General features: G+C 57.7%; 1 protein-coding gene and 1 long non-coding RNA gene across 8 annotated transcripts in view; one reads left to right on the top strand and one right to left on the bottom strand.

Annotated features, from left to right (window-relative positions):
* Window positions 1–16959, bottom strand: part of HSPG2 (heparan sulfate proteoglycan 2) — a 144257-nt gene extending 127298 nt beyond the window's left edge. For all 7 annotated transcript variants that reach the window (XM_067567006.1, XM_067567010.1, XM_067567008.1 and 4 more), the window contains exon 1: window positions 16600–16959. In XM_067567006.1, coding sequence (XP_067423107.1) covers window positions 16600–16674 — 75 coding nt within the window. In that variant the 5' untranslated portion in view covers window positions 16675–16959. The remainder of the gene's footprint in view (window positions 1–16599) is intronic.
* A 1707-nt stretch (window positions 16960–18666) lies between these two features.
* On the top strand, window positions 18667–23230 carry LOC137165443 (uncharacterized). The gene is made up of 3 exons (XR_010923369.1): window positions 18667–19651; window positions 20576–20753; window positions 22768–23230. It is a non-coding gene; the product is annotated as an uncharacterized lncRNA (long non-coding RNA).
* Window positions 23231–25774: the final 2544 nt, after the last annotated feature.

Here is a 25774-nt window from a genome sequence, read left to right on the forward strand (position 1 = left end):
CAAAAGACAGCTCTAATGTTCCCTTCCCATTCCCATTGTATCGGCAGGTTACGTGGATGGAGGGATATTCCCAGATATCTCAGGGGCTATTATTTGATGTGCAATTGGACTAGACTGTACAGCCACCTCTCTCACATTGTCGGCCTTCATTTGGCGAATAATTTTTCAATAGCTATCAACAAAATGGAGAAGAAAGTCCACATTGCCAAGAAAGCGCAGCTCGCATTTAAGCCCCAGAATATGTGGCTAGAGTTTCAGCACGTGGGGAGGAGGGTGGTCTCTTTTGAAAATGTCCATTAATAAACACCTCTGAGCAAACCGGGTCTGGAATCCTACCCATCTGGGGCTGCCTTTTTTTGCAACTCACCTTTTTAAAAAAAAAAAAAAAAAAAAAAGAGGGGGACCGTGAAGGATGGCGCACAGAGGCTGTGGCAGGATTTGGAACAGGAAGTAGGGTTTTTCCTTCAGTACATCTATTTATTAAAGGTTTTGCTGTGTGATGAGTCATTGCTGGAAATGATCAGGCTGGGATCAGGACAGTGGGGATCAGTTCCTGCCTCGGATTTCTCCGAGACTCAGTTCCCCCTCTGTAAAATGGGGATAATTCTCCTTCCTTTACCTGCTTGTCTATTTAGGCACCTCACTCCCATTGATTTCAATAGCATTTAGTGTCTAAATACCTTTGAGGACCTGGGTGTAGGTTCTTCCCCATCTACCCCACAGGGATGAAAGCACCTCTCTCGCTAACGCACTAGTCCATGCTGACATTCTTAAGCACACAATATACAAGACCAAAATTAGTGCTCTGTCTCCACTCCTAGCAGCCCAGCTCAGCCAGAAATAGACTCAAGGCTTTATTAATAGCATCTCCATTCCCAAGCAAACCAACCAACTCCCGGCTGTAGCAGACTCTCACTCGTCCTACAAGGCCAGCGGATTTCAGCTGAGTTAAAGGTGTTTCCTTCTCTGTTTCCTACAGTAGCTTTGCAATACTGGTGGGAACAGCTATTGACACGCAACAATATACTGCACAGCAGAGATCAGCTGAGGCCCATCCGCCTGTCCTGCTGCTGTGACAGCCAGGAGATCAGGATGCTGTGCACCCAGCGGAAGGCACTTAGCACATAGCAGGATCAAGACTCCAGCGCACAGAGGTGGCGTGCTGGCAAAGGTGAGATATCTCCTCTTATCAAAGGATGCCAGATATGGCCCATTCTGTTGGGCACAGTGCCAAGGCCTGGGGCTTAACCAAGTGCAGACAGCAAATACTTGGCACCTAGATACCCACACTCAGGCAATGGGCAAAGTGCCCACTGACCCCAGTCACAACAAAACCTAATCTCCCTTTCAGCAGGGAAAACAAGAGAAGAGGCACGGCCAATGCCACGGGGGGACGGGTGCTGGGCAGAGCCATAGGCAGTCCAGCCAGAATCTGGGAGCAGCTCCCTGCCCGGACTAGCAGAGACACAACGGGAACCCTTGAAAGGTGGGACCCGCCCGGAGCTGCAGCCAGCACAAAGGTGCTCTGCTGCAGTGGGCTGTGCAGCAGGAGGGAGAAGGGGGCACCTTGGCACCCTATGGGGCTGCCAACACCCAGTTATACTCTCCCCAAACACCAGGCTCTGGCTGGGCCAGAAGGAACCCACAACTTACGCTGGGGTGGGAAGAGGATGGCACTTAATTTACTAACTCAGGTATTAGTGGGGGAAAGGATGAGCTGCCCCTCCACCCCACCCCATTGAACACCATCTTCCCCACACAGCGGCCACCACATGGCTGCATCCTGCTCAGGCCAGATGTCGTCTCTATTAGGGGGCAGCGCTGGCCACATCTCACCCAGCTCAGCAGCCGGCTGGCGGGTTTCAATACAAGCTCTCCCTGCTCTTTGCCCCGGCAGCGCTGCTGAGCCAGCCAAGTCCCTCAACAGCGCCTGCAAGTCGGGCTCCACTCTGGCACTCAGAGAGACTTTAAGGCCAGAAGGGACCATCATGATCATCTGGCCTGATTGCCTGCATGTCACAGGCCACTGAACCTCACCCACTCCTCCTGCAGCACGCCCAGAACCTCTGGCTGGGTGACACAGAGAATCCACCAGCAACGATAGTGCAAACCAGCAAGCGACCCAGCCCTACGCTGCAGAGGAAGGCAGGGTCTCTGCCGATCTCACTAAGGGGAGATCCCAACCCCAGTACAGTGATCACGATGCCTAGCACAGCTCAGACCCCAGACACTTTATTTCTGGTGAGGAATGACCTGCAAAGATCCCTGCTGGATAGCCCCTTTCCACGCCAACTTGGCAGGTCAGGAGTTAGAGAGGGAAGAACAGCTGCACATGGAAGCACATCCTGGAAAACATTCCAAAATCTGGTTTCTGTGGTTTTTTGTTTTTCATTAATATTTATTTACTTACTTTTCTTCTTAATAAACATCTACATCAAGGAAAGCACAGGCCTGGCTTGGTGTAGACATATTGTTTTGCCCTGTCTTGTATGTCCTCCTTCAACATTCATCAAATTCCACCTGCAAACCATTCTTACCCTGATTACAACCCAAAAGACCATGGGACAAGACTATTAAGGCTGCAAAGCCAAGCAGTCCAAAATTAGGCACTGCCAGAGTTCAGGTTGCCTCTGCACTTCTGCCTCCTTGGGCGTAAGACTTATGATAAAGTCTTTAATTACATGATCACACCCTATTTTTTCCACAGGTCAGTGCGTGCACAGAGACCTGCTCTGGGGATGAAGCAGGGCTGTGTAGTGTGTGCTGTAGGACCCCTGCTTTTGACCTTCATCTCTCCGTGCCTCAGTTCCCCCCGTAAAACAGGGATCCTAATATTCCCTCCCCTCCCAGGGGTGTTGGGAAAATAAATTCATTGAAGTAGGTTCATCACTGTTTGTGAAGCACTCAGCTAATACTGTGATAAGGGCCACGGAAAAGCCCAGGAGGAAATGACTTTGGTCTTCGGAGCAGGGGTTGAAGAGTGTGCAGTAAACGAGGCCTGGGGCCACACTCAGAACAAAGAGGATCAAAGGAAATACGGAGGAGCTGCTCCTGTAGTGAGCACCGTCCGTCCTGTGCCCTGAATGAGGCGGGTGCTATGGAGAAAACAGTACATACACGCCATTCGAGACTGTATCAGAGCACACGCATGCACAGGGGGACCAGTTTAGGGTTGCACAGGCAAGCCTAGTTTTAGCATTTCCAAACTCTGCAGGGCTTGACTCTGCCACCTTCCCAGGCTTTTCATGCACTTGCCTGTGTAATAATCCAGCTGCTACATTGTTCCTGCCCAGCAGCAGCAGGTTCTAGCTCTGACTTATCCATGGGCTCAAGGAGGGGTCTCCAAACATGCTCCAACCTTTTCATTTCTCCTCTGTTTCATAGACTGACTTTTGGCTCTCCTCACACCCATGGCAGCTCACCGCCGTCCGCTCTCCACGGACACAGCTCCAGATGAAGCCCAGCGGCTGGACTCTCTCTTGTGCCATTAGCAGCACTGACTCGGGGTCCTAGGGCAGCAGCGGTCGCTATCCAGAACAGAACGTACGCATGCGCTTTAGGCTAAGCACGGGCTTCAGGCCTTTGCTGGTGCAGATGCATCTGTTCTGCTGCAGTGGGGTTCTGGCGTGCTTATTCAGGCCTGGCACTATCGAACCAGAGTGTCACAGTGGCAGGGCGGGGTCCACTGGCCTCAGCTCTGTAGAGCAGTGCAGAGCTCAGCCAACATTTACAGCATGTTGACAATCCCACAGCACTTTGCAAAGACCCAACATATCACTCGCCCCACCTCCCCCGTCTCTCCCCCTCCCCGCGGGCGGCACCCTTGGCGCAGCATGTGCTCTCTGGCTGACCACGGCTCCAGACAGCTCCCTTGACTTCTCAGTCCTCACAGGGCAGAGAGACGGGAAATGGAAACCCCACCCAGCCACTCCTCTCAAGGCCTGCATTGGAGCAGAGCACAGAGAAACGAGAGGCTCCCCAGCCCTGAGCCAGGACCAGCCATACATGGTCAGCCTCCAGTCCAGCGGAGGTCAGCTGGGAGAGAAGGCCAAGGAACGGCAAGACATCAACAAGATGCTGCTTTCCCTCAGGAGAGGTAACATGATGCTGTGGTTCAGGCAGTAAGGCTGATAATCAGGACTCCTGGGTCCTCTTCCCAGACCTGCATCTGACCTGGTGAGACACTCTGGGCCTCAGCTTCCCCAGATGTGACAGTCCCCATCACCCCCTCTGGGGGGAGCGAGTCACTCCCGTCTGTATAATGCGTGGTGATCCCTGGGCGGTAGGTGCCACCAAAAGGGGCAGAACTGTGTTATTCAAATCTCCTTAGTGACAGCAAAACAAGGGGGGGGAAAAGCAAAAAGTCTGGGAGCTGGAATGCACTGTCCAGCTGCACTGGAAGTTTTTCCACAAGGCATTAGTCAGAGGCTCTTGACACCAGTCCGGGGCTGGGTCCAAGACAGGTGCATCGCGGGATCACACTCAATGGAACTAACTCAGGCTGGAATCTGCACATCAGGCTGTCCGTGCAATGCACCAACACACATGAAACAGGCAGGGAAAGGCAACATGAGCAACCCTCGGGGTGGGAGGAGCCTTCTTCTGCCCTGGCACCCAGCATGGACAGTGATCATCACAAGGCTTCAGAGCCGAGAGGGAGCAAAGGGAAGCCAGCCTGGAAGGAGAGGCCCCCTTTCCCCAGGTCACAGGCAGTCCCGGCCCCACTGACAGCTCATTGGGTGGGTGGCTGACAGCCGCTTGGCCCGTTTGCTTAGCCTGAGGGGGCCCCTGCCCAAGGTGCTAGGAGACCCAAGATGCCCGTTAGCTCCCTGCCCTGTCTCTCTCCACCAGGGTTGGGCCAGGCCCCCTCTCGTTTCAGGGAACCTCACAGCACCCCGACTTGGGCCATACAGAATCACACCAGGCGCGTGGTATCCCCCAGTCACCCCCGAGCTGGGCTTCTGCCCTGCAAAATCTTCTCAGCCGCCTCCACTCTGCAGCACAAATGCTACTGGGCCCAGTGAGACCTTCCAGCTCACAGAAGCTACCCAGACACGCCCCCGGCATTGGGCCTCAGTCAGCTGGGACAGGCACCATGGAACATCCACCCTGTGACCCCAAGAAACTAGTTCTCCCAGCCACTGGGCCTCAAAGCCAGATCACCACAGGGCTGCATCAAGAATCAGCCCCAACAGCCCTGCATGAGCTGGACCCAACCCTCATCCCAGCCCCATGGCGGTTCCGGACCCCGGGCCCACCAAGCCACCATTCGCAGCCAACAGGCCCCAGAGAGCAGGCCTGTGCCACAGCCCCTAGCTATGCTCCTGCTAGCTCTCCCCAGCTCCGGTGTGGTCCCTCTGCCTCATCTCAGCCCCCCGCGGCAGCTATTCTCTGCCTCAGGCTTCAGCCGCCGCTTAGCACATTCCTCCCAGCTCAGCATTACCTAATTTATCCACAGCTCCCTTCTCTGCGCGCGCTCAAAATAGCAGCCGCTGCAGAGAAAGAAGGGGGGAAACCCCTAACGTTACCAAAATAAACAGTCTAGGCCTGGGCGCCGGGAGTGGGGCTCGCACTGCACGCTGGAGTCGTCTGTGGCGGGGGGAGGGAGGGGTCACTACAGTGGGCTTTGGAGCCGGATTCTGCTCGCACTGCATTCGGGGCAATAGCCCCATCGAGATCAGCACAAGCAGGATTGGACCCTTTGAATTAAAACATTCCAGGGTGGGAAAAGAAGAACCCAGGAGTCCTGACTCCCAGACCACCCTGCTCTAACTGCCCTTGGAGATGGGGACCCTGGAGTCCTAGGAAAACAGGCCAGGCTCCCGACGGAAAGGGGACCCAGGAAGGTCAGATATGGCCAAGGAACGGTGGGGGAGGGGCTCTGTGCCAAAGGACCGGGCTGGTTCCGATACAGGGACAGAGTGCCCACGCAATGACTCTAGCAGGACCCAGCTCTCCGGGGCAGGGGCACTGCGTGGGCTGGTGCTCCTCTGCAGTGCCTGCTCTGGATGAGTTTGGTACCTTGCTCAGGGTGACTCGGAGGCCTCAGGTTTCCTGCTGGTAGCCAAGCCCCCACCCCCATCGCCCTCAACAGTTTGCAACACACAAGGCTTCAGGTTCCCCAAACCCTGCTCAGTCTGCCCCGGTCTCCAGCGGTTCTTTGGGGAGCTGGGATGTGCCATCCCTTCCCTCCCCACCTGCTCTGACACTTGCAACTACATCCCACAAGCCACTGGGGCCGGCACCAGGCCCCTCGAAGCCTTCGGAGAGGCACAAAGGGCGCTGGGAGGGGACGTGTAGGCAGGGGTCAGGAAGGCCGGAAGGAGGGCAGACAGGCTGCATGGTGACTGCTTCACCCGGCCACGTCTCTGTGGTTTTAAACCCACTGTGGGGCCCCAAGAGGTTCCAGGAGGAGCCACGGAGCAGTAAGGGCCATGATAGAGGAATCAGGTAGGGCCAGGTGCTGGCCAAAGAGTTGGCAGAGAGAACAGGAACCTGGATTGGGTGGCAAGGACCAGTCGGGCATGGGGCTGCAGGGGACGGGCCCTCCCTGGAAATCTAGGTGACCTGGATAGAAACGCCCCTGGATAAAGAAGCAGAGGAGGCTGGTTTTATCACCAACACTGTGAGTGGAAACAGGGCCCAACAGGTAGGAGGAGCCCACACAGACTCCTCGAGATCAAACAGCTGGCACAAAACACCCATCGCAAGGGCCAGCCCCCCACCTCCAAGGACAGGGGATTGCGAGGCAGGACTCCTGGGTTCTCTTCCCAGCTCTGGGAGGAGAACGGGGTCTAGTGGTCAGAGAAGGGCGGGCTGGGAGTCGCCGTCCCAGTTCTGGGAGAGCAGTGGCACCTAGTGGTCAGAGCAGGGGACTAGGTGCCAAGATTTCAGGGTTCTCTTCCCAGCTTTCGTACCAACTCACTTGGGCAAACCTCTTCCTCCTGCTAGAGGGGCTACAAGCTTAGCACTGCGAGAGGCTACAGAAATACACAGCATATGCAGCATCCCAGGAGATGGGCAGGAGGGAATCACATTTCCCTTGGGACAGGAGGGGTATTAAGCCTTCAGCCTATCCAGGTATGCTTTGGAGATAGCTTTCAGGCCTTGGTGGTTCCGAGCCAGGGAGTAGCATGTGTGCACAGCTCAGCTGAGGCCTGACAAACTCACCATACCCCGGAGGCCACAGATGCCACCGCTTCTCTCACAAACCAACTCTAGACTCATCAGCCTTTGCCAAGGTCCTCTCGTGAGTGTCACCATGACTGAGCGGGAGAGAGCACAGCTGGCTCCAGACAGACACCACCACCACCTCCCAGCGCCAGAGGTCGGAGCAGCCGGCGTCAGGAGCAACATCCAAAGCAGTGGCCGGGAGGGGAGGAAAGATGAGGTGGGGAGGGCAGAGCACACAGCTCTGGAGGCTGGGGAGCTCTGTATGGTGCCTGGTCCCCCAAGCCCTGAGCTCCCAGTTCCATTAGGGAGGCCTAGACACATGCATCCCTCAGCCCACCCATGTGTCCGGGCTTGGAAGGGTCAGATTTTTCTTGGTAGGTGTCAGCAAATGTTGATTTAACCATGTGTGCGCGCGCGCACACACACGTGCCCACGCGCGGGGAAAACATTTCCACTGATGATAATCCCAGAGAATTACAGAGAAGCAAAGCAAGCCAAATGCTGCCTGTGAACTCGTTTGATTTAAGGCTATTTGCTCTGTCTGTTTTCACAGGTGATTGCTCATAGATTTTAGCAGCTGTAAAGCTTTAACTTAGTGCATCTCAGGGCCTGTCAGTAAATAATTCCGCTCAGCCCCCTTCTGCACACCCACTGTGGAGGTAAGGCCCTCCTGGAACATTACTACAGCCAAGTACACAACACACATCCAGGACCACACAGACCCTGTGACTTTCCCCTGTCCAAACCAGTCTGCATCGCCTCTCCTGAGCTGGCCAGCAGGAGGTGCTACTGAAGAGGCATGAATATCTCACAGTCAGAAAGACATGCCGCAGGGTTAATTGATTTAAAGCAGTGCTTAATTAGCGCCAGGGCTTGCCAGGGCTGAGCCCAGCACTTCTAGGGTTCCCCCAATGTAAAAAAATTGCTTGAGCACTGGCAGCTCTTTCATTACAAATTAAGCACTGGTTTAAGGCCCCTTTTATCATAGCCCCGGGACGGTCTCTCTGCCATTGCACTCCAGGGCCTTGTGTTAGGTTTGCTGGGCTCGGCTGGTTTGTTCCCAGAGGGTCTCTTGCCTTTGGTGGCTAAAGGAAAATCAAGACTGAATCCCAGTTTCCCCACAAGCCTTCTCACAGAGCCGGCACCAGGGCAGAGGACTCTCAGTGCAGCGCTCGGCTGGGTACATCAGACTCACAGCAGAGGGGCCATCAAAGGCGCTTCCCATCTCCCCTGCCCTTCGCCCTAGAGGAGGGCACTCAGAGAGCCAGAGCAGGAAAAATACCTACTTCTCTCAAATTTACTATCATTTGTCACCAAAAATCACTGTGCCCAGCTCTCCTGGCCACATGTGCGAGCGAGCCGGCAGGTTTCCTGGATGGATTCTCATGAGCAGAGATGGAATCAGCCCTGCAGCAGCCGCCCCCTCCCTGCCCCCCAGCTTACAGTCTGAGCACTGCGGGGCTGTGGGTTAATGAGGAAAGCAGGAGCAATCTCTTAGCAAGGGCGTAGCTGAGTCTCCAAACCACACTCCAAGAGCCAGCTCTGAGGCTGCGTCCCAAGCCACACAGAACTGGTAGGAGCTACCATCGTGCCCTTTGCTTCCAGTCCGACCCACGCACGGGACCCCTGGAGCCTGGTATTCCCCAGGCATCCCCCTTCTAGCTGCACATAGGAATAATTAGACGGTAAATGCCAGCAGTCCCCTGACAGCAACTGCGCTGGGCTCGGAGGACTCTGTGTGCCGAGAAGAAAAAGAATCCGCAGCAAGACACACCGTGCTGCACAATCCACTGAGCTGCCCCCAATCTGCAGATTCCCTCTCTGCCTGCACGGCTGCCCTCGGGGCTGGCCCAGCACGGCAGCTGCTGGCCACGGGATTACCGTGGCACACAAGTGCCTCTCTGTGTGTGGTGCTTGTTCCCTTGGCCCAGATGCGGAATCCATGCGGTGGATTCCTCACCCGAGAGAGCCCACCACACAGGCTGCCACGGCCCCCAGCAAAAGCTCCTTAAACCCTGCAGCCAGATCCTGATGTCTCCCCCTCCCACCGCCCTGTGACGCCCAGAGAGTTTCCTGCTCAGCGAGGGGAATGGCAAGCCTTGCACACAGCTCCGGGACCCACAAAACATTCCTCCCCTGACCTTTCCCCTGCCCACCAGCCAGGGAGGAGCAGGCTTTGGGCTGGGCAGGTTAACCCCTTCCAACAGGAGGGGCACAGGGTGGAGGGGCGATTAGCACCACACAGGGAAGGGTGGAGATGGGGGCTGGGATGAAACCTTCTTCACACACGCTTGTAGCCCACAGGAATGTTCTCACCACACACACACACAGAGACAGACAGGAGGGGCAGCAACTAAAGGCAGCTCTGCACGCCTGGGAGCCCCTGGATTAACCCTCTGAGTCCCTAGCTCCCCCCAGATCTCCCTCAGGCAGCAGCCCTCCTACACTCCCCACCCCACAGGCACCAGGAGTCTGTCCCCTCTCCGGTTTCTGCAGCAAAAGGGACTCTCTCCTCAGCCCCCTTCCACCAGCAGAAGACCCGTCTTCCCTGATAGCCTTTCCCTCTTGGGAGGGAGGGGTCCCCACTGTCAGCCAGGGTGCAGCAGTGGGACACAGCCAGGCCAAGGCAGGGGCGGCACTGCTCTGTGTGGTCCATGCTGGCCACGGGAATAGAGGAGCAGGGCCTTTCCAGGGGGACCCAGCCAAGCCTGCCGGCAAACACTGGCCTCCAGGGTGCTGCCCCTGCAGGCACTGCTTCTGGTAACCTCTGTGATGCTACCTCCCTTATCGCAACGACCTAGGAAGGCTTTAGAGACCCGAGCTGGGATGTCCAGGGGCTCGCCCATGACAAGTGGGGTCCCTACAGAAGGGGGGATGGGAGCAGCAGGGGGTTTCAACCGGGGCCCTAGCGACCCAGAGTGAGAGTGAATGGTCAGAGTCAGAGCCTGCCCCTCCTTCGTCAGTCAACCCTGCCCCCCACCACACATGGGGTACGTGTCCTGCTGCACACAGGGCTGGCCACAAGGACACGCCCACAGCCACCAGGCATCAGACCTGCTGCCCTCTCCTGCTCGCCCCGGCACAGGGGTCAGATTGGAGCCACGCCACTGCAGCTGGGGCAGGATAACTGAGCCCAGAACCTGAGCCAGAGTCCCGAGGGGCATCAAGCAGCCATTCGCAGAGTTACATGAACTCATAACTGTGCTGAGCTGCTCCCCACGCGGAAAGCTGGAGATCAGGGCACCACTGCTGATCCGGCTTACACCCATTAGTGCTCAGATACGGGGAGAACAGAGGGGTGAGACCGACAGCCCCCTGCCTTCCAGAGTCACTCCTGGTGCTTTGCCTTCCGTTCCCCACTGGCCAAAGGGTAACCGGCACAGTCCCGTTTGTTCCTCCTCACTTCTGCAGCTAGTGTCATAAGGCCAGAAGGGAGCCCTGTGATCACTTCTGACCTTCCCCCCCCCCAGCACAGGCTAGAGAAGCCCCTCCACACGATCCAACCCTGAATCCTGCCCAGACCCACTGGCAGAACCAGGACAGAGCTTTGAGAAAGACTCTCGGGTCTTGAATCAGACACTCCGAGTCCCCCACGTCCCTAGGCGAGCTGCCCCTCTCTCAAACATTAGCTCCTTCTTCCTAGCCTGAATGTGTCTGGCTTTAGCCTCCAGCCAGGAGCAGGATTACACCCATGCCCTGGAGGTGCAGTGATACGCAGGGGGGAGGGCAATCACCACTGGCCGAATGCCCATTCCCAGGCACTTTGTTTCAATGAGACCATCCTTATTTCTCCAGGTGCGAGAGTGAAGGGAGAATGCCCAGGGGCACAATTTTCCTCTCACACCAGGAGATTCTGACTTACTCTCGATTTAATCCCAGAAGAAGAGAGAGGGGAATCCAGCCCCACACCCAGCATCACCAGCTCTGGCCATTTGATCGGGAGCCATTGACAATACTCGATGTTTCTCTTAAAGCCCCAGTTCCTGGAGTCATGTGAATACCTGAGAATCTCAGCTTTCATTTTTTAAAAAGGATTTCTAGCCCCCCTGTTTGTGCAGAAAACATGACCTGAGGGTAACCTAAAGGCTCAGAAGCCAGAAGGCAAAGAGAGAGGAGCCCAACATGCTTGGGGTTAGCAACACCGAATACTGACCACCACCCCCCACCACCCAGCTTACGGCACCTGCACAGGGGAGAGCACACCACATGCCAGCGACAGGCTGGTGGCACTTGGATGCATTTAGTGAGTGGCGAGTCATGGGTGTGCCAGTTTGATTTTCCTGCTGCGTGTGGAGTTCCCCTTGCTGGGAGGGTCGGGCTGCAGCTCACAGGCCCTGGAGGGAAACGTGTTGACACACGGAGGCCTGGCAGACTGGGACAGCAGGAAGCAGCCGTACCAAGAGGGCAGATGGTGGCCTGTGCTGCGTGCCCATGGAGGGGAGCGAGTGGGCATCCAGTGCACACGTATTCCCCTGCAATGGCCACCCCCATGGCAAGAGTGAGGAAGTTCTCTGGGGCAGGGGCCATCTGCTCTGCCATGAGCCCGTCCAGCTCCCAGCACAACAGGACCCGGAGCTCTGCATGGGGTTCCTAGGAGCCACCCTAACAGCAATACTAACGCAGGAGAGGACAAGCACGAGCGTGACGGAAGACACTAGGAGGGGCAGAGGGGCTGGAGTGGAGCTGGATATGAGGGGGGGCAAGGCCTCACACGCACAAGAACAATGCTGCTGCTAGAAGCCTACCCGGGCCTGCACCCAATATGCATGGACAGAGCTTTCCAAATCGCTCTGCCAGGGCAGCCCATTGTGACATCATCAGCACGACATCACCACCCACTGCCACGACATCACCATCTGCAGCTCCCCATCCATCTCTCCCAGAGATCTGCACGGGGAAGTCTCTGCAGCGCAGTGGGACAGTGCAGCTCACTCGTTCATCCTCAGCACACTGGGAGCCAGAGTGCAGGCACTCACAAAGCCCTGGCCTTTCCATTGCATTTCTGACACACTCGCTGCCCTGGGCCCCGCCTCACCCTGGCTCCTCAAAGCAGCAATTGACAAGTGGGGAGAAGGCAAGCGGGAGTGCTCTGACAATCTGCCTCACTTGGAAAACAACTCGGCTCCTACAGCCCAAGTTCCAGGCATATTTCTCAGCCATGGTCAGCTTTCATTTGCTCCAAGAATCCTGTGAGAGCACGAGCGAGACAGAGGGAAAAGCAGGTGGAGAGTGGGAGGCTCAGAGGCCAGATGAAGAGAGGTGTGCCTGTGCGCCCAGACACCCAGCTGCCTCTGCTTCTTAGCAAACAACTGAGACACCCAGCGGACACCTTCCCTCCCTCCCTCCCCTTCCCCCGCCTGACAAGCACCTTCACTCCCAGCCCCTTTCCCCCAAAGGGGCAGTTCCATCTATTGGTGCTTCCCGGACCGGCCACCTCTTAGCAAGGGCGAGCCGCCATTGTGAAGCCGTCAGCACCTAGTGCAGAGGCGCCAGCGACAGAGTCAGATCCAGGGCTCCCCAAGCACAGGCTGTGGGTTCTGGCGGAGACTCGCCTGAGGAACCTATGGGACAACACCCAGAGTGCAGTGGCTGCCTGCAGGGCGTTTCCACCTCCTGGTTAAAAATCAAACAAGCCGGACCCAAGCACCGAAGCCACCAGCATGGAATGGGTGCCCCACGCAGGTGCTGGGGACAGCACCATGTGCTGCTCTATAACGCTCCCTCTGGTCACTTTGGGAACTGCATTCAGCCATCCCGGGCAGGACAGCACATTAGTGTACAACTGTGTGTTGGGGGGTAATAAATGCCCCCAGGGGAGGGAGGTGTCCTTGGGAGACACCTGATGGGAAGAAAATCCTGTTGGAGTTGGGTGGGGGGAGTGGTGGGTGGCTGACTGGAAGCCTGACCCCTGCAGCATCTCCTAGCCCAGGCTTTCCGCCTGCAGGGTTCTGGCATTGTAACTCTGCTGCCCAGGACAGCTCCAGACAGCCCCACCCAGCAGGATGGATGTCCCCTGCACTGGGATCCTGGGCATGAGATGAGCGACAGACCCGGGATTGCGAAGAACAGATCTGTGGGGCTATCCATCTCCAGAAAGGGTCTGGGGTGGCAGGATCAGCCCCACATCCTCTAACCCCAGCTAGGGAGAGATCCCTGAGGAAAGGGGCAGTGCAGGGGGGTGAGAGTCCCTTCAGAAAACATGGGGTGGTTGGCATCTGAGCACAGGACTGGGCCCACCAGCCAGGGATCCTCCAGGCAGCTGAGAGCCCTCCTTCTGAGGGGCAGCTCATCCACTGCAATGACCTCGGCTGGAGTTTAAAGGAGGCGATCCCAGCGACCAGTCTTTAGCTACACAAAGAAGCCAGCGCACTTCCCAGGGATTGTCTGAGGACAGCAGTCTGCATGCCCCCCTTTGGGAGTTGCACTGTGGCTGGGCCAGGGTCCCCGGAGCCATCCCACAGCCTGGGCCTGCTCCCATCCACATGTCCCCATCGGACATGCTATGGGGCAGCCTGACTCCGAGTGCAAGAGAGGGCCGCGGAGATTCCTGTATTGTATAAATACCGCAGGGGAGACACTCAATCCCTGTTCTATTTAGAGCCATGTTTACAATCCCGCCTCCTCGCACTTCCTCTCCTCACTGCCACCCCATCCCATCTCCAGGTCGTCCCCTGGCCCAGCTTGGCTGCCTCCTTCCCTGGGAGGGCAGGGCATATCACGCCCCCTCTGGACCCTCTGCTTGGAGAACAAGTCTGGGCAGGTGTGTGGGGGATATCTGCCAGTCGCATGAGCCCCTCCCATTCAGCTGCTCCGCTGGGGAATGTGGCCCCTTTGCGGCTGGTGGCCACATGCACTATTCCCAGCACCCATCCTGCAAGCCCTTCCTCGTTCCCAATCCACCCCCACTCCCCACAGCTCCCCCAGCCTCTTAGGGATCCTCCCCCGCTGCCCATTGCCAGAGTCGCCGCCCATTCGCACACCTCGCTGCCCAGCAGAACCCCCCAGCCAGCACCGCTCCAGGTCTCATGGGGGGGAGGCTGGGAGCCTGCGATGGAGCGGGCTAGACAGGGGCAATGGCAAATCATCAGCCACTCCTGAATCGGCCCCAGGTAGTGGGGGTGGGAGCAGCTCCCCGCAGGGAGAAGGCAGGCTACAGCCAGGCTCCCGGTTCCCTAGGCTAGGCTGGGGGAGGTCACAGATCAGAGAAATTTCAAACAGTCAGGCCTACGGCGGGGGAGGGGAGAGAAGGGGGGAGGAATTGGGAACAAAGTGCAGCCGCCTTCCTGTTACCTGGCATGCACTGCTCCTCCTTGGCCCAAGAGGCCTCTGCCCACCATCACCTGCTGCCACCTGCCACCTCCAGCTTCGTATTCTGTGGCCCTTGGGTTCCTACCAGCACCCTGCTCTCATGCCAGAGCCCTGGGCCACACCTGGGAATCGTGTCCAGTGCACGGCCAAGGCTGCAGCACCAAGTTCTACAGCCTTTTGCCCCTCCGATGAGCTGCCCCGGCCTGCAGCAGACGTGCCCTCAAGATGGGCATGCCCCAGCCCCCCGAGATGGGCATGCTCGAGGGATTCCCTCAAGGAACAGGCCCCCAGCACAGGCCAAGGAGTCTCTCAAGCCGCCTGCACTTTCCCAGAGCCTGTGGCCGCTCAGACACAAAGCTGCCCATTGTTACCCACGCAGCACTGAGCCGAAGCTGTGTGGGTGGAGAGCAGGCAGGGGAGACCATGTAACAACCTCCAGAGTCCCCGAGGTCTCCTGCACTGAAGACCTTATGATGGAGCCCCGGGCTGGGATAGCTGAGGCCTGTGGTCAGAACTGAGGGGCACTGGCAGGGCTGGGGGGCCCAGGGCTGGGATAGCAGGGGGGGCTGCAGGTCAGCACTGAACAGCCTCAGCAGCGCTGAGTGGGTGCAGTGTCTACCAAGCACCGTACCCAGCTGTGCTGAGGTGGTAGTGATGCCCAGTGAGGATAGTAGGGGGAGCCAAGGGCCTAAAAATACTCCTGGCAACTTTCACTCAACTTGGCTTCCCTGCCCCTCAAACACGTGGCGAAACCCAATGCTCCGTGCACGACGATCAAGGACTGGGCACCCCCACCCACTCTGGGTCCCCTTGCCACTGCTAGCACAGCGGCTATGCCCAGCAGGGAGCCTCAGGGGCCAGACCGCACCTTCCCCGGCACACACCCCACCCAGGCTCTGTGGTCTGAGCCAACAGGGGGGCGGGGCGACCAAGCCCAGCTGTAGCCCCAGGCAATGCCCCCCCCAGCCCGGTGCCCTGTAGGGGCCTGTTACACATGGGTGCAGCTCGCAGTAAGGTAACTCCACCTAACCTGGGCTAAATCAAGCACCGTCGGTGCCCTCCCCAGGGGGATCTCACAGGTGAGGGGCTACCAAAGATGCCTGGAAAGGGGCTGCTGATATACAGGGCACTTTATCCTTTCCCAGCTGTAGGAGGGAGGGGAGCAGCCCAGTCCCCTCGCAGCCGGTGGGGCCCCAGGGGAAGGATTCCAGCAGCTGACTCAGCATCACCCTGTGCCAGCCCCACTGCCCCATGAGCCCCAAACCTGTGCACACAGGAGCTGCCTGACAGCCACGCCTGGGCTCCAGTCCAGACCAGAGCCAGACGGTCTGAGTCCGAGCCGTGCCGGGCTCCCCGCTATTCCTGGCCCCCCGGCCCGGCCCGGCTCCTCCCGGCCGCCTGTCCGCCGGTCCTGCTAGGGCTGGGTCGGCATCAAGCCCGATCGCAGTCCAGAGAGCCAGACACTGGGGGCGCCCTGGGACCGATCCTCTGGCTCCCCCCCAGGGACGGGTCACCCAAGCCGGGCACTCTAGGACTCCGAGCCCAGCCCAGCCCGCCTGTGCACGGCGCCGGTCCCGATTTACACAGGGGAGCGGCTTGGGGGGGGGGGACCGGTGCCTTTATTTTAAGGCGGCTATTTTTACGCGCGTCTGCCCAGGCGGTCTGGGGCCGGGCGCTGCTGGGGCCCGTCAGCGAGCTGGCGCTGCAGAGAGCGAGAGCAGCGGCCACGTCCCCGCCAGGGCCAGCGCCAGCCACCCTCCCTGCAGGGGCGCTTCCCGGGCAGCGGTCCCAGGCTCCGCGCGCAGAAACTCGCTGCTCCCAGTTGGACCCCGCGGGCGGGCCCCGCTGCCGCCCGGGACCGCGCACTCCCCGCCCCACGGGCCAGCAGCACAGAGCGGGGCGCCTCCTGCCCGGCGTGGGGCAGAGCCGAGCACTGTTAGCAAACGCGGCCCCGCTCCAGCCCAAGGGGGGCCCCGGCCCCCGAACCTGCCCCCCCCGGGGAATTCGCCGCCTCCAGCCCGCAGGGATCGGGCCCGTTGCCGGGCGGAGGCTCCGTGCAGAGCAAGAGGAAGCGGGCGGGCGGACTGACTGCCCCCCCCGGCCCTGGGACTGACTTACCCGCTGAAGCGCAGCCAGCAGCAGCAGAGCGCGGAGCGCCCCCGGGAGCCGCTGCCCAGCCTGCCGGGGACCCATGTTAGCGCAGCGCAGCCGGGGACAGGAATCAAAGTCCTTCAGTCTCGGAGCGCGACCCGGCCCGGCGTCCTGCCCCCTTGGATCCCGGCCCGCCCCCGCCCGCGCAGAGGGTCCGTCCCTCCCTTTGTCTGGCTGGTCCGCTGGGCGCCCGCCCGCTCCGAGCCCGGCCTCGGGAACTTTTCCCTTCGCCTCCCTCTCCCAGTGCCCCGTCCCAGCCCCGAAATCCCGGCTCCCCACTCAGGCAGCCCCCGGCTGGCGGCCAAACCTGGCCTGGAGTCCGGAAGGGAGCTGGGCTGGGGCTGGAGCTGGGGCCGGGGCTGCTCCCACTTGGAGTAAATCAGGACTGACTCCTGCAAGCAGCAAAGTCAAAGTCAGAGTCAGGCCTCTAGGAGCCGGGGCATATCCTGAGCAGGGACTGATCCTGCAAACAGTGACACATGTGAGTGACTTCACCCCCACACAGCCCCACTGAGCACAACCAGACAGTGTTGTGCACCTCTGGCCGGAGGAGCTGAAGCCATTGATTCCCCTGCCCCTCTTCTAATTACACCAGGGACCTGCCCACAGAATCGGGCCCCTTAAAGATGTCTAGAAGTGGGCACCCAGAATCGCTAGTCGCTTTGGAAGTTCTCAGCCCATTGCCAGTGTTTCCATCTCTTGCCATTTTATCACTGGATTTGGTGCTTGTTCTTAAATACCCAGCTCCTGGAATCCTGGGATTTGGTGTGACTCCCACCTTCCATTTTTTAAAGAAAGTCAGTTTCTAGCCCTCCTGTGTACAGCGAAAAGCCTGGAAACAGGATTTAGAAAGGCTCAAACCGCAAGGCAAATAAAATGACCCAAAAATCGATCATTAGTTAGTTACTTAGCTATGTTGCAGTAACGCCCAGGAGCTCCAGCAATGCACCAGGCCCCCCATTGTGCTAGGCACTGTATAAACAGAACAAAAAGTCTTATTTAAACTCTTATAATTTTTAAGCTGATCTCCTGAGTTTGGGGGCCTGCCTCCTAATTTTTTGTAGGTTTGGTGTTGTTAATACTGCATATTTAAAAATAAAAAGTCCTGCCCCGGGTAGATACAGGCCAGGAGATTCTAAAAACGAAGGAATCTTAACAACTGTTCGGCTTATCTAGTCTGCATAAGAGACCAGTGAGGGGGGATTTGACAGTGGCATTCAACTACCTGAAAAGGGGTTCCAGGGAGGATGGAGCTAAGCTGTTCTCAGTGGTAGTAGGTGACAGAACAAGGAGCAATTGTCTCAAGTTGCAGTGAGGGAGGTCTAGGATGGATATTAGGAAAATCTTTTTCCCTAGAAGGGTGGTGAAGCACTGGAATGGGTTGCCCAGGGAGGTGGTGGAATCTCCACCCTTAGAGGTTTTTAAGGCCTAGCTTGACAAAGCCCTTGTTGGGATGGTTTAGTTGAGGTTGGTCCTGCTTTGAGCAGGAGGTTGGACTAGATGACCTCCTGAGGTCCCTTCCAGCCCTAATCTTCTATGATTCTAGCCATCTCTGTTGTTTGCTTCCTTTTTGCACTGGCAGTTCAGTAAAACTGCCCAGGTTCCCCTTTGTTTCTGGTCCCTTTCACTTTAGGGCTCTCATGTCCTAGCACAAGGCTGCGATGTTTTCAGATCTGAATGCTGCAGGGGTCAATTGGGACAAAACAAGCTGCTTTGGTTGAAATGTGGAAACTTATGACTCCCTCTAAAACAGTGCAAGATTCATTTCTTCACTGACACTGGTGCTGATCCTGCTATCGGCTGGATATTGATCCGATGGCAGGATCAAGGGACAAATCCCATCATAGAATCGGTCCTTGGGTCTGAGGGCTGGATCAGGGTGCAGCTCCCATGCCAGGATCAGGATCATCAGGTATCTTTTCCATAGATTCCATTTCATGATCCTGCATTGCTGAACTTGGTGGAGTTACCTGGATCCAGGCAGAGAGGGCCAGGCTTGTGTGGGGTGGAGCAGGGGTGTGTGTAGCAGGCAAAGCAAACATCATGTTCAGCTCACCACGGTGTGCAGTTTTAATTTCCTGGGGGCACTGTTTCTCACAGTGATTGGCTCTTTTCCCATTGTTTCTTCAGCAGGCCTTTTATTCACATCCCGCTAGGTCTCTCTGAGCAGTGGCAGCTGCTGGGTAAGTGAGCAGAGCAGAGCAGGGACAAAGGAGTATCTCCTGGGGGATGATCTGAGTGTGATAGTGCCAATAAGGGCAAAAGAACCACACATGGAGGTCCATGCCCACAGTGAGGTTACTGCTCTGCACTGCTATACAGGACACCTGGATTTGATTTCCAGGTTTCTCTGTGGGTCAGGAGATGCTGGGAGCATGGCAGAGTCCCCACATGAGCCACAGCTGAGATCTGAACCCAGGACTTTCTGCAGTATGAGCTGCTTCAGCTTGTGCTAAAAGAGCTAACTCCATTAGTTGGCACCTGTAGTAGGCTCTTATCTTAAGTGGACCAGCCACTAAGAGGAGATAAAGATTGACATTCTGCCATTGTGCATTACCCTCAGGGCATTTGGGGGTCCTCAAGTCACACTGCAGCTCCCCCTAAAGGGACACCCAGCCCCCCTTTGGATAAGGATGGTCACCTTGTTGCAGGCTCTGGGGGATGAGGAGCGCTTATGTGGCCCCAGCCCACAGCCCAAACCACAGCTAGCAGAGCAGGCACCTGGGAGAATGGAGCTGAGGAAATGAGCCCACGAGCGTGTGAGCCACTCCCCCTGCCTCAGCCCCATCTCCCCAGCTGGAGCCCTGCCTGCCCGATGCTCAGTGCTACAGCAGATATCGCCTGGTGCTGCATGTGGTCACGCTGCGACTGTGTCAGACAAGGACATTCCACCTGTGCAGCTGGGATCCTTTATCCTATAGTCCACACAGGAGGCAGACGCAGCAGGGAGTGAGGCGTGCACCGCCAGGGAGACATGCTCAGCCATGCCACCGGGCAGAGCAGGGAGCAGGCCCTGTTGGTTAGTGCTCTATTCACTGGTCTGCACCCAGGAGACCCTCCCCCCATGCACCATCAGACAGCACCTATCCAAAGCACAGTTCTCCCATAGCAGGAGAGGATCCCCTAGCTACAGGGACTTTCCCCCACCCCTTTCAGTTTCAGGGGGATGTGGGAGGAAAGGGGGTGGAGAGGCCCTCCAGTCCCTTCCTCCTCAGGAGACAGCAGGCAGAGCTGTACGTGGCCCAGGGCTCCACTCCTGACATGGGAAGGATGCAGGATGTTTCCCTTGGCTCAGGAGGGGAACACAGAATTTGCCATTGCAGATCACATCACTGCTCCATCCAGGCAGGCAGGCAGCCCCAAGCCCTGTCTGATCCCCAGCACCTTGGAGGAAAGTGACTCCTCCCCTCACCACCCTCGTGGCCAGGGCCAATTGTGCAAAGCAAACACTCATCCTGCAGCCAGGCTGGGGCCTGTCGCTGCTCAGAAGGAAGCAGGGTGGGGCTGGGATCTTCAAGGGGCTGCCGGGAGCAGTGTGGGTGACTCAGCAGTTAACATGCTCCGCTCTGTCACTACTGAGCCGATGCCCAGCCTGGTGCTAGGGGACCCTGTCGAGGTCCTGAACACTGGAGGTATAAGAGATCCCATGGTGTTAAGAGACCATGCATCCTGGCCCATTTCCACCACCCGTGAGTGCCTTCTGCCTACCCCAGGCATTTCGAAAGAATACAGTATCCTTCTTCACTTCCTGCCCCAAACTGGCATGCAGCGTTGCTGTGTGCCGTTAACCATCCCACCCCAGAGGAGATTGTATTTCAGTGACAGGCCAAGCTATCGCTTATCTACCTCAGGTATTTAATCAAAGCCCAGCATTATAATGGTGAGCAAATAAATTACAACCAACAATCTGCTGGTTGAATCTCGGCTTTTTTCCCCCTTCCAGGGACATCTGTAGGCAGATCACAATCAACGCAACTTCCGCCTATAATCCTATTTATTCTGCAAACTGCCTGTCTGATTTTCACCCTCAGGATCCACAGCCAATAGCTGAAATTTCAGGTGTGCTGATCAGCTGTGATTGGCTGAACAAATCACTTGGCACTGTTCCACTCTCTGACCAGGTGAGCAGTACAAACAAATTAAAAATTCAGTGGCCCCAAAGACACCTCTTTGGAGAAGCTTGTGCTGCTCAAACTCAGCTCCTGGGGCTGAGCATGGGCAGCGAGTGCAAATTGGGAATGGGGCTGGGCAAAGATATTTCACTCAGACAGGCAAGTATTTACTACAGTTGTTTTCTACTATTCACCCCCCCCCCCCCGCTTGTGACTATGGTTCCTGACCCCTGCAGCCATCAGCTGACACCCAGAAGCATAAGAGTTGATGAGCTCCGCCCAAAGTTTGCCAGTCTGCACTTTAGAGGGCGCACTGAGGGCACCACACCATATGGACCAGTGGTTTTCAACCTGTTTACCGTTGGGGGCTGTGTATGCAGCTCTCTATATGTCACCTGGGCTGCATCCACAGCATAGATATACTACCTGTACGGCCCTGAGGATGTCACATGGGCTGTAGCTGTGTGCTGATTGAGACACAGGTTGAGACACATGGGTTTGCTACAAAAAGCAGAGGCAGCTTTCCCGTTCCCTCCATGCTGCTGCTTGGAGGGGAGAACAAATGGACGTGGAGCCCAGCGGATTTGTGCATGAAACCATCTCTGTCCTGCCTGTCTCCTGCGAACACTGGCTCCTCCCTGGGTGCAAACTGCAGTGCACAAGGGGACACCCAGGGAACCTCACTGGTGTGTGTGAGCTTACTGCAAGCTCTGGGACACAGCAGGGAGGTCTGTGGCCACATTCACATCCCAACTCCTGGCCCTGCATGCACTGGGCTCAGCATAAAACCTGGGAAGGGTTCTCTGGGGGACTGTGCTTTTCTTCAGTTAGTCCAAAGTCCTGCCTAGGATGGCAGATGGGGTGTGGCCCAGGCATCCGGGGCCAGCCAGCAGCTTCTCGCCAGCAGTGGTGGCTAGAGGTCAGAGTGGTAGGGCTGGAGCCCTCCTGGCCAGTGCCCACTGCTTTGGCTGGCAGGCTGGGTCCCCCCACCCCTGGAGCCCTTCCTACAGCAGCCTGGGCACCGCCTACTGCACAGGGCACCAGATGCTCCCAACACCGTGGGGATGGGTGTGGGGGGATGGCGGGAGGGATCATGAACCTCTTTTCCTGTGGATTTTCTATTCCTTTTGCTCATCTCTGAAGCAGGCCAAAAACTCAGGCTGTGCAGCTCTCCCACCCCCAACGCGAAGGTGCCTGTTTCGCTTCACCTCCCCAGCACCCCCGTGTGGGAGGGACCTCCGCCTCCTCTGCAGCACTCTCCCAACTGCAGAGCTCCAGGCCCTCACTGACTAACTGCCGCTGTTAATTTCCTGGCTGAGGGAATGAGCAGCCCCCTTTTTTGGGGGGGGGGGGGAGGAGGAGGGGGAGGAGCAGGCAGAAGGAGAGGGGACGGGTGACCGGAAGGCAGAGCAGCCCTAGGGAAGTCAAACCCCAATTCTCGGCAAAGTCTCCCCATAGACACACAGAGGGGCCTGCATCCACCTCCCCCAGTTCCTTGCCTCACCAGCGAAGGTAGAGCGGCTGCTTGACTCCCTGGCATCTTCCCCTGGCCAGTTTAAGGGGCTGAGTGGCCTGCATGGGGGGTAGGACCAGGCACGCTGCCCCTCTCCCAGCAGGGATTGCGGGGGGTCACCGAAGTCAGGGCTCAGGCACAACCAGTCTGCCAAGGGGGGCCGTCCGCCCCGCGGCCCAGCAGGCCAGGCCGGAGGTGACCTTGTCCCATCTGAATTTCTGTGACTCATTCCCATCTTGAACTTCCCCCAATTGTTCTACAAGTTCCTTTGCCCTGGCTGGGCAAGCCCCGGCAGCAGCGACACTGATTAGCAGCAAAGCCAGGCCAGGGCAGTTTCCTTCTCCTGTGTCGGATGCCAAGGCTGTGCCCGACTGACGCTGCCCGAGGGGGGGGGGGGAGACAAATGTGCTCCAGGGTGGGTCACACAAGCACTGATTTCTCCCATGTCACCAAGAAGCAAGGAGATCCCCTGCCTCTTATCCCCTCCTCTCCCCTCTGCCCCACCCGCAGCTCCCCACCAGCACCAGCTCTGAGCCCTCTGCCCCCACTGGTCACCGCCTGACCTGCCCGAAGGAGAAGGTCCAGCCCTCCAAAGCGCTCCTGGCCTGAGTTTCTCTGGAGGAATGTCCCACACTCAATACAAATCATTCATCTGACACCTACTTCACGTGGGGCAGGATGGCGCAGTAATCAGCTGCCCGAGTGTCGCTGCAGCTGGATCGAGGCTTCTGCACTTCACAAGCTGCCCCTCGGGGACTTACCCACATGCCCCAGCTCGCTGCTGGCAGGCTGCTGCCCGAAGGCACACCAGTGCCCAGCGTCCACGCGGTGAGGGCGGATTGGGAGAGAGTGCCCCACTCAGGGGTGCCGTGCCGAACATGAGACGGAGGGCAGTGGTGGAGCTGGAAGGAGGGCACTGCCAGAGCCCCGATGAGAGAGCTGGCAGCACACGCAGCGCAGGGTGTTTCACGAGAGGGAGGTGGAGACACCAGCATGCAGCCCAGGGGGCTGAAGGGGGACAAGAGGGTCTGAGATTAAAGGCTGACAAAGGGTCGCCCAGAGAGAATGTGCTGTGTATTTGGGGTTCCCCATAAAGCCCCAGTTCTGGGAGCCAGGTAAATAGGTGAGAACCTCCACTTTCATTTAAAAAAAAGTCCATTTTGAGCATCCTGGGAGCAGAGAAAGCCCTGAAGAGGTGACCTGAGTGCGCTCCAATGGCTCGGAAAGCAGACACAAGCATCCCCGGTTTGCATACTTTCCAAGTGGCGGCTTAGCGGTTGGAGGGCAGGTTACCTCTTGTGAGCTCTGTGCCAGCCCCAGGCTCTGGATTCCTTTGCCCCCAGAGCCGGAGCCACAAAAGCAACCTTCCCCCACCCTGGAGAATCTCACTCTCCAACTCCAGACATGGCTGCAAGGGACCTGCTCTGGTCCACCGGGATGGCAGCTCTTGGGGTGCCAATGGCCTCTGCTGGGGTGTGGACTCAGACTGCCAATCTCATTCCTTGCAGGCCACAGCATGGACGTTTGACCCAGGTGAGGTTTGAACGGGTCACTGTGGGGTGAAAGGCCCTGCAGCCGCTGTCCCAGACACTCAGCCCGCCTGCGGCTCCATGAGCCAGATAATATAAGCAATGCCTACGGGCCTAGGGCCAGCGAGCGGCTCCTGCAGAGGGCACAGTACTGCAGTCCCCCTGGCTCCCCACTGCTCTCCCCTAGATCCCGGCTGGGTGGGTCCCGGCCAGGGGCTTTTTCCAAAGGGAATTTTCCCCTTTTGTTCTGCCTCTGTGTTTTTATTGTTGAAAAACACTGAGGTCAGGTCAATCATTTTCTGCTAAACTGCTCTGCCATTCAGGGTTCCTTTGCCATTCCCAGGGAGATTAAAGGAGGGGTCAGAGGCGACAAGGGGCTGGGGCTAACGTTCAAGGCACTTTAGAAAACAGCTGTTAAGCAGGGAGCATCTGAAAATACACTGCTAGAGCAGGGGGTGACGCTCATGAGATGACAGCCCAGGTAAGCAAGCCAGGAGAGAGGAGAGCCAGCCCTGCGTGTGAGGCCCCTCGCTGGCAGGCTCAGCAGAGAGGCCCAGAGCCCCCAGGTCCGGTTTGAGCAGCAGTGGAGAAACTAGTGTGGCCGCTGCCCAACTTGTGGATAAGCAAAGGCCTCTTCAGGCTCTCGGGCACCCCTCCCACCAGCGCTAGATGCACTGTCATGGCAGCCAGTGTTGCCAGCTCTCATGGTTTGCTCATGAGTCTGATGATAATTATTGTTGCCCTTAAAGCCCCAGCTCCTGGAGTCAAGTGACTAGATGATGATTTCAGTCTTCATTCTTAAAGGAAAAGTAAGTTTCTAGCCCTCGTGGCTGTGGAGAAAGCTTCAAGATGTGAGCCCAGTGCACCCTACCGGCTCAAAAAGCAGAAGGCAAATCAAAAGAACCCCACATCTAGCAGTTTTACAGAATTGCATGATTTTAAAGCCAGTCTCATGACTTTGGGTGAGCCCGACTCCCGATTCATTTTTGAATATTTGGGGTTGGCCGTGCTGCAGAACGCGGGACCTCCCGCACCCAAATCCAGGCCACTGGAGCAGAGAGATGTGGCTTCGTCCCTGTTCTCCTTAGGACCTCGCATGGTCATGGGCTGCAGTGACGAAGGGGCAGGGTGACGCACACACCTGAGCAGGTGTGGCTGGTAGGCGGGGCGCACACGTGGCCAAACTGGTACTGGAGCTGGCAAACAGGTGTGGCTGCACCAGATAAGTGCAACACCCAGCCTGGGGTCATTCGACTGATGGGCCCTTCCCAGGGGCGCTTTTTTCCATGCTTGTTTGAATTGAGGGGTCGTCCCAATGCTCCTGGCTGGGACTATCCCGTGTTCTCCCTGGCATGCCCCAGATGCTGAGGAGCTGCCAGTGCAGCCTGGGGACTCAGAGCTCATCGGGTGCCTCCTGTTGGCTGGTCTGTGCTGTAGGTGGCAGGGGCCACTTCCTGGCTCCCGTGCCCCTTTCCTGCCCCATTGCTGCCTGCTGTGATGCCTTGGCAAGCACTTGAGGTAGCAAGAGCCTGGACGGCATTGCCAGGTTCTGCAGGCCGAGCCATGGCAGGGCAGTGGCTGCACTAACGTGGTGAAGGGCTGCGGGGTCCAGCCTGAGATGCAGGAGAAGGGCTGGTTGTCAGACAGCCACGAGCCCTTCCCCTCTGACAACCAGGCCCCTGAGGGGTCACGAGTTGGGCTCCCAAAGGTGCGGCACTTTTGAACGTCTCGGCCCAGGGACGGTTTCAGGTCTGTGGGCTCAGGACGGGACACTGGTTGGAGTTTAGCCTGAGGACAAGGGAGAAGGCTGGCAGCAGGCGGAGGGCACCGTGCTTGGTGCTAGGATGAGGCTTTACAGGCAGCGCTGTCTGGGTGCAAGCTGAGTACGTCTCTCCTGGCCCTGCCCAGACAGCCTTCCGAAGCACCCGTGGGCCTGGCCAAGCAGTACCTGTGCTGCCCTGGGCCCCAGCGCTCTCTCGGCCAGGAGC

This window comes from Emydura macquarii, unplaced genomic scaffold, assembly GCF_026122565.2.
Source record: "Emydura macquarii macquarii isolate MOO-44397 ecotype Brisbane River unplaced genomic scaffold, CSIRO-AGI_Emac_v2 contig_2768, whole genome shotgun sequence".
Lineage (NCBI taxonomy): Eukaryota > Metazoa > Chordata > Testudines > Chelidae > Emydura > Emydura macquarii.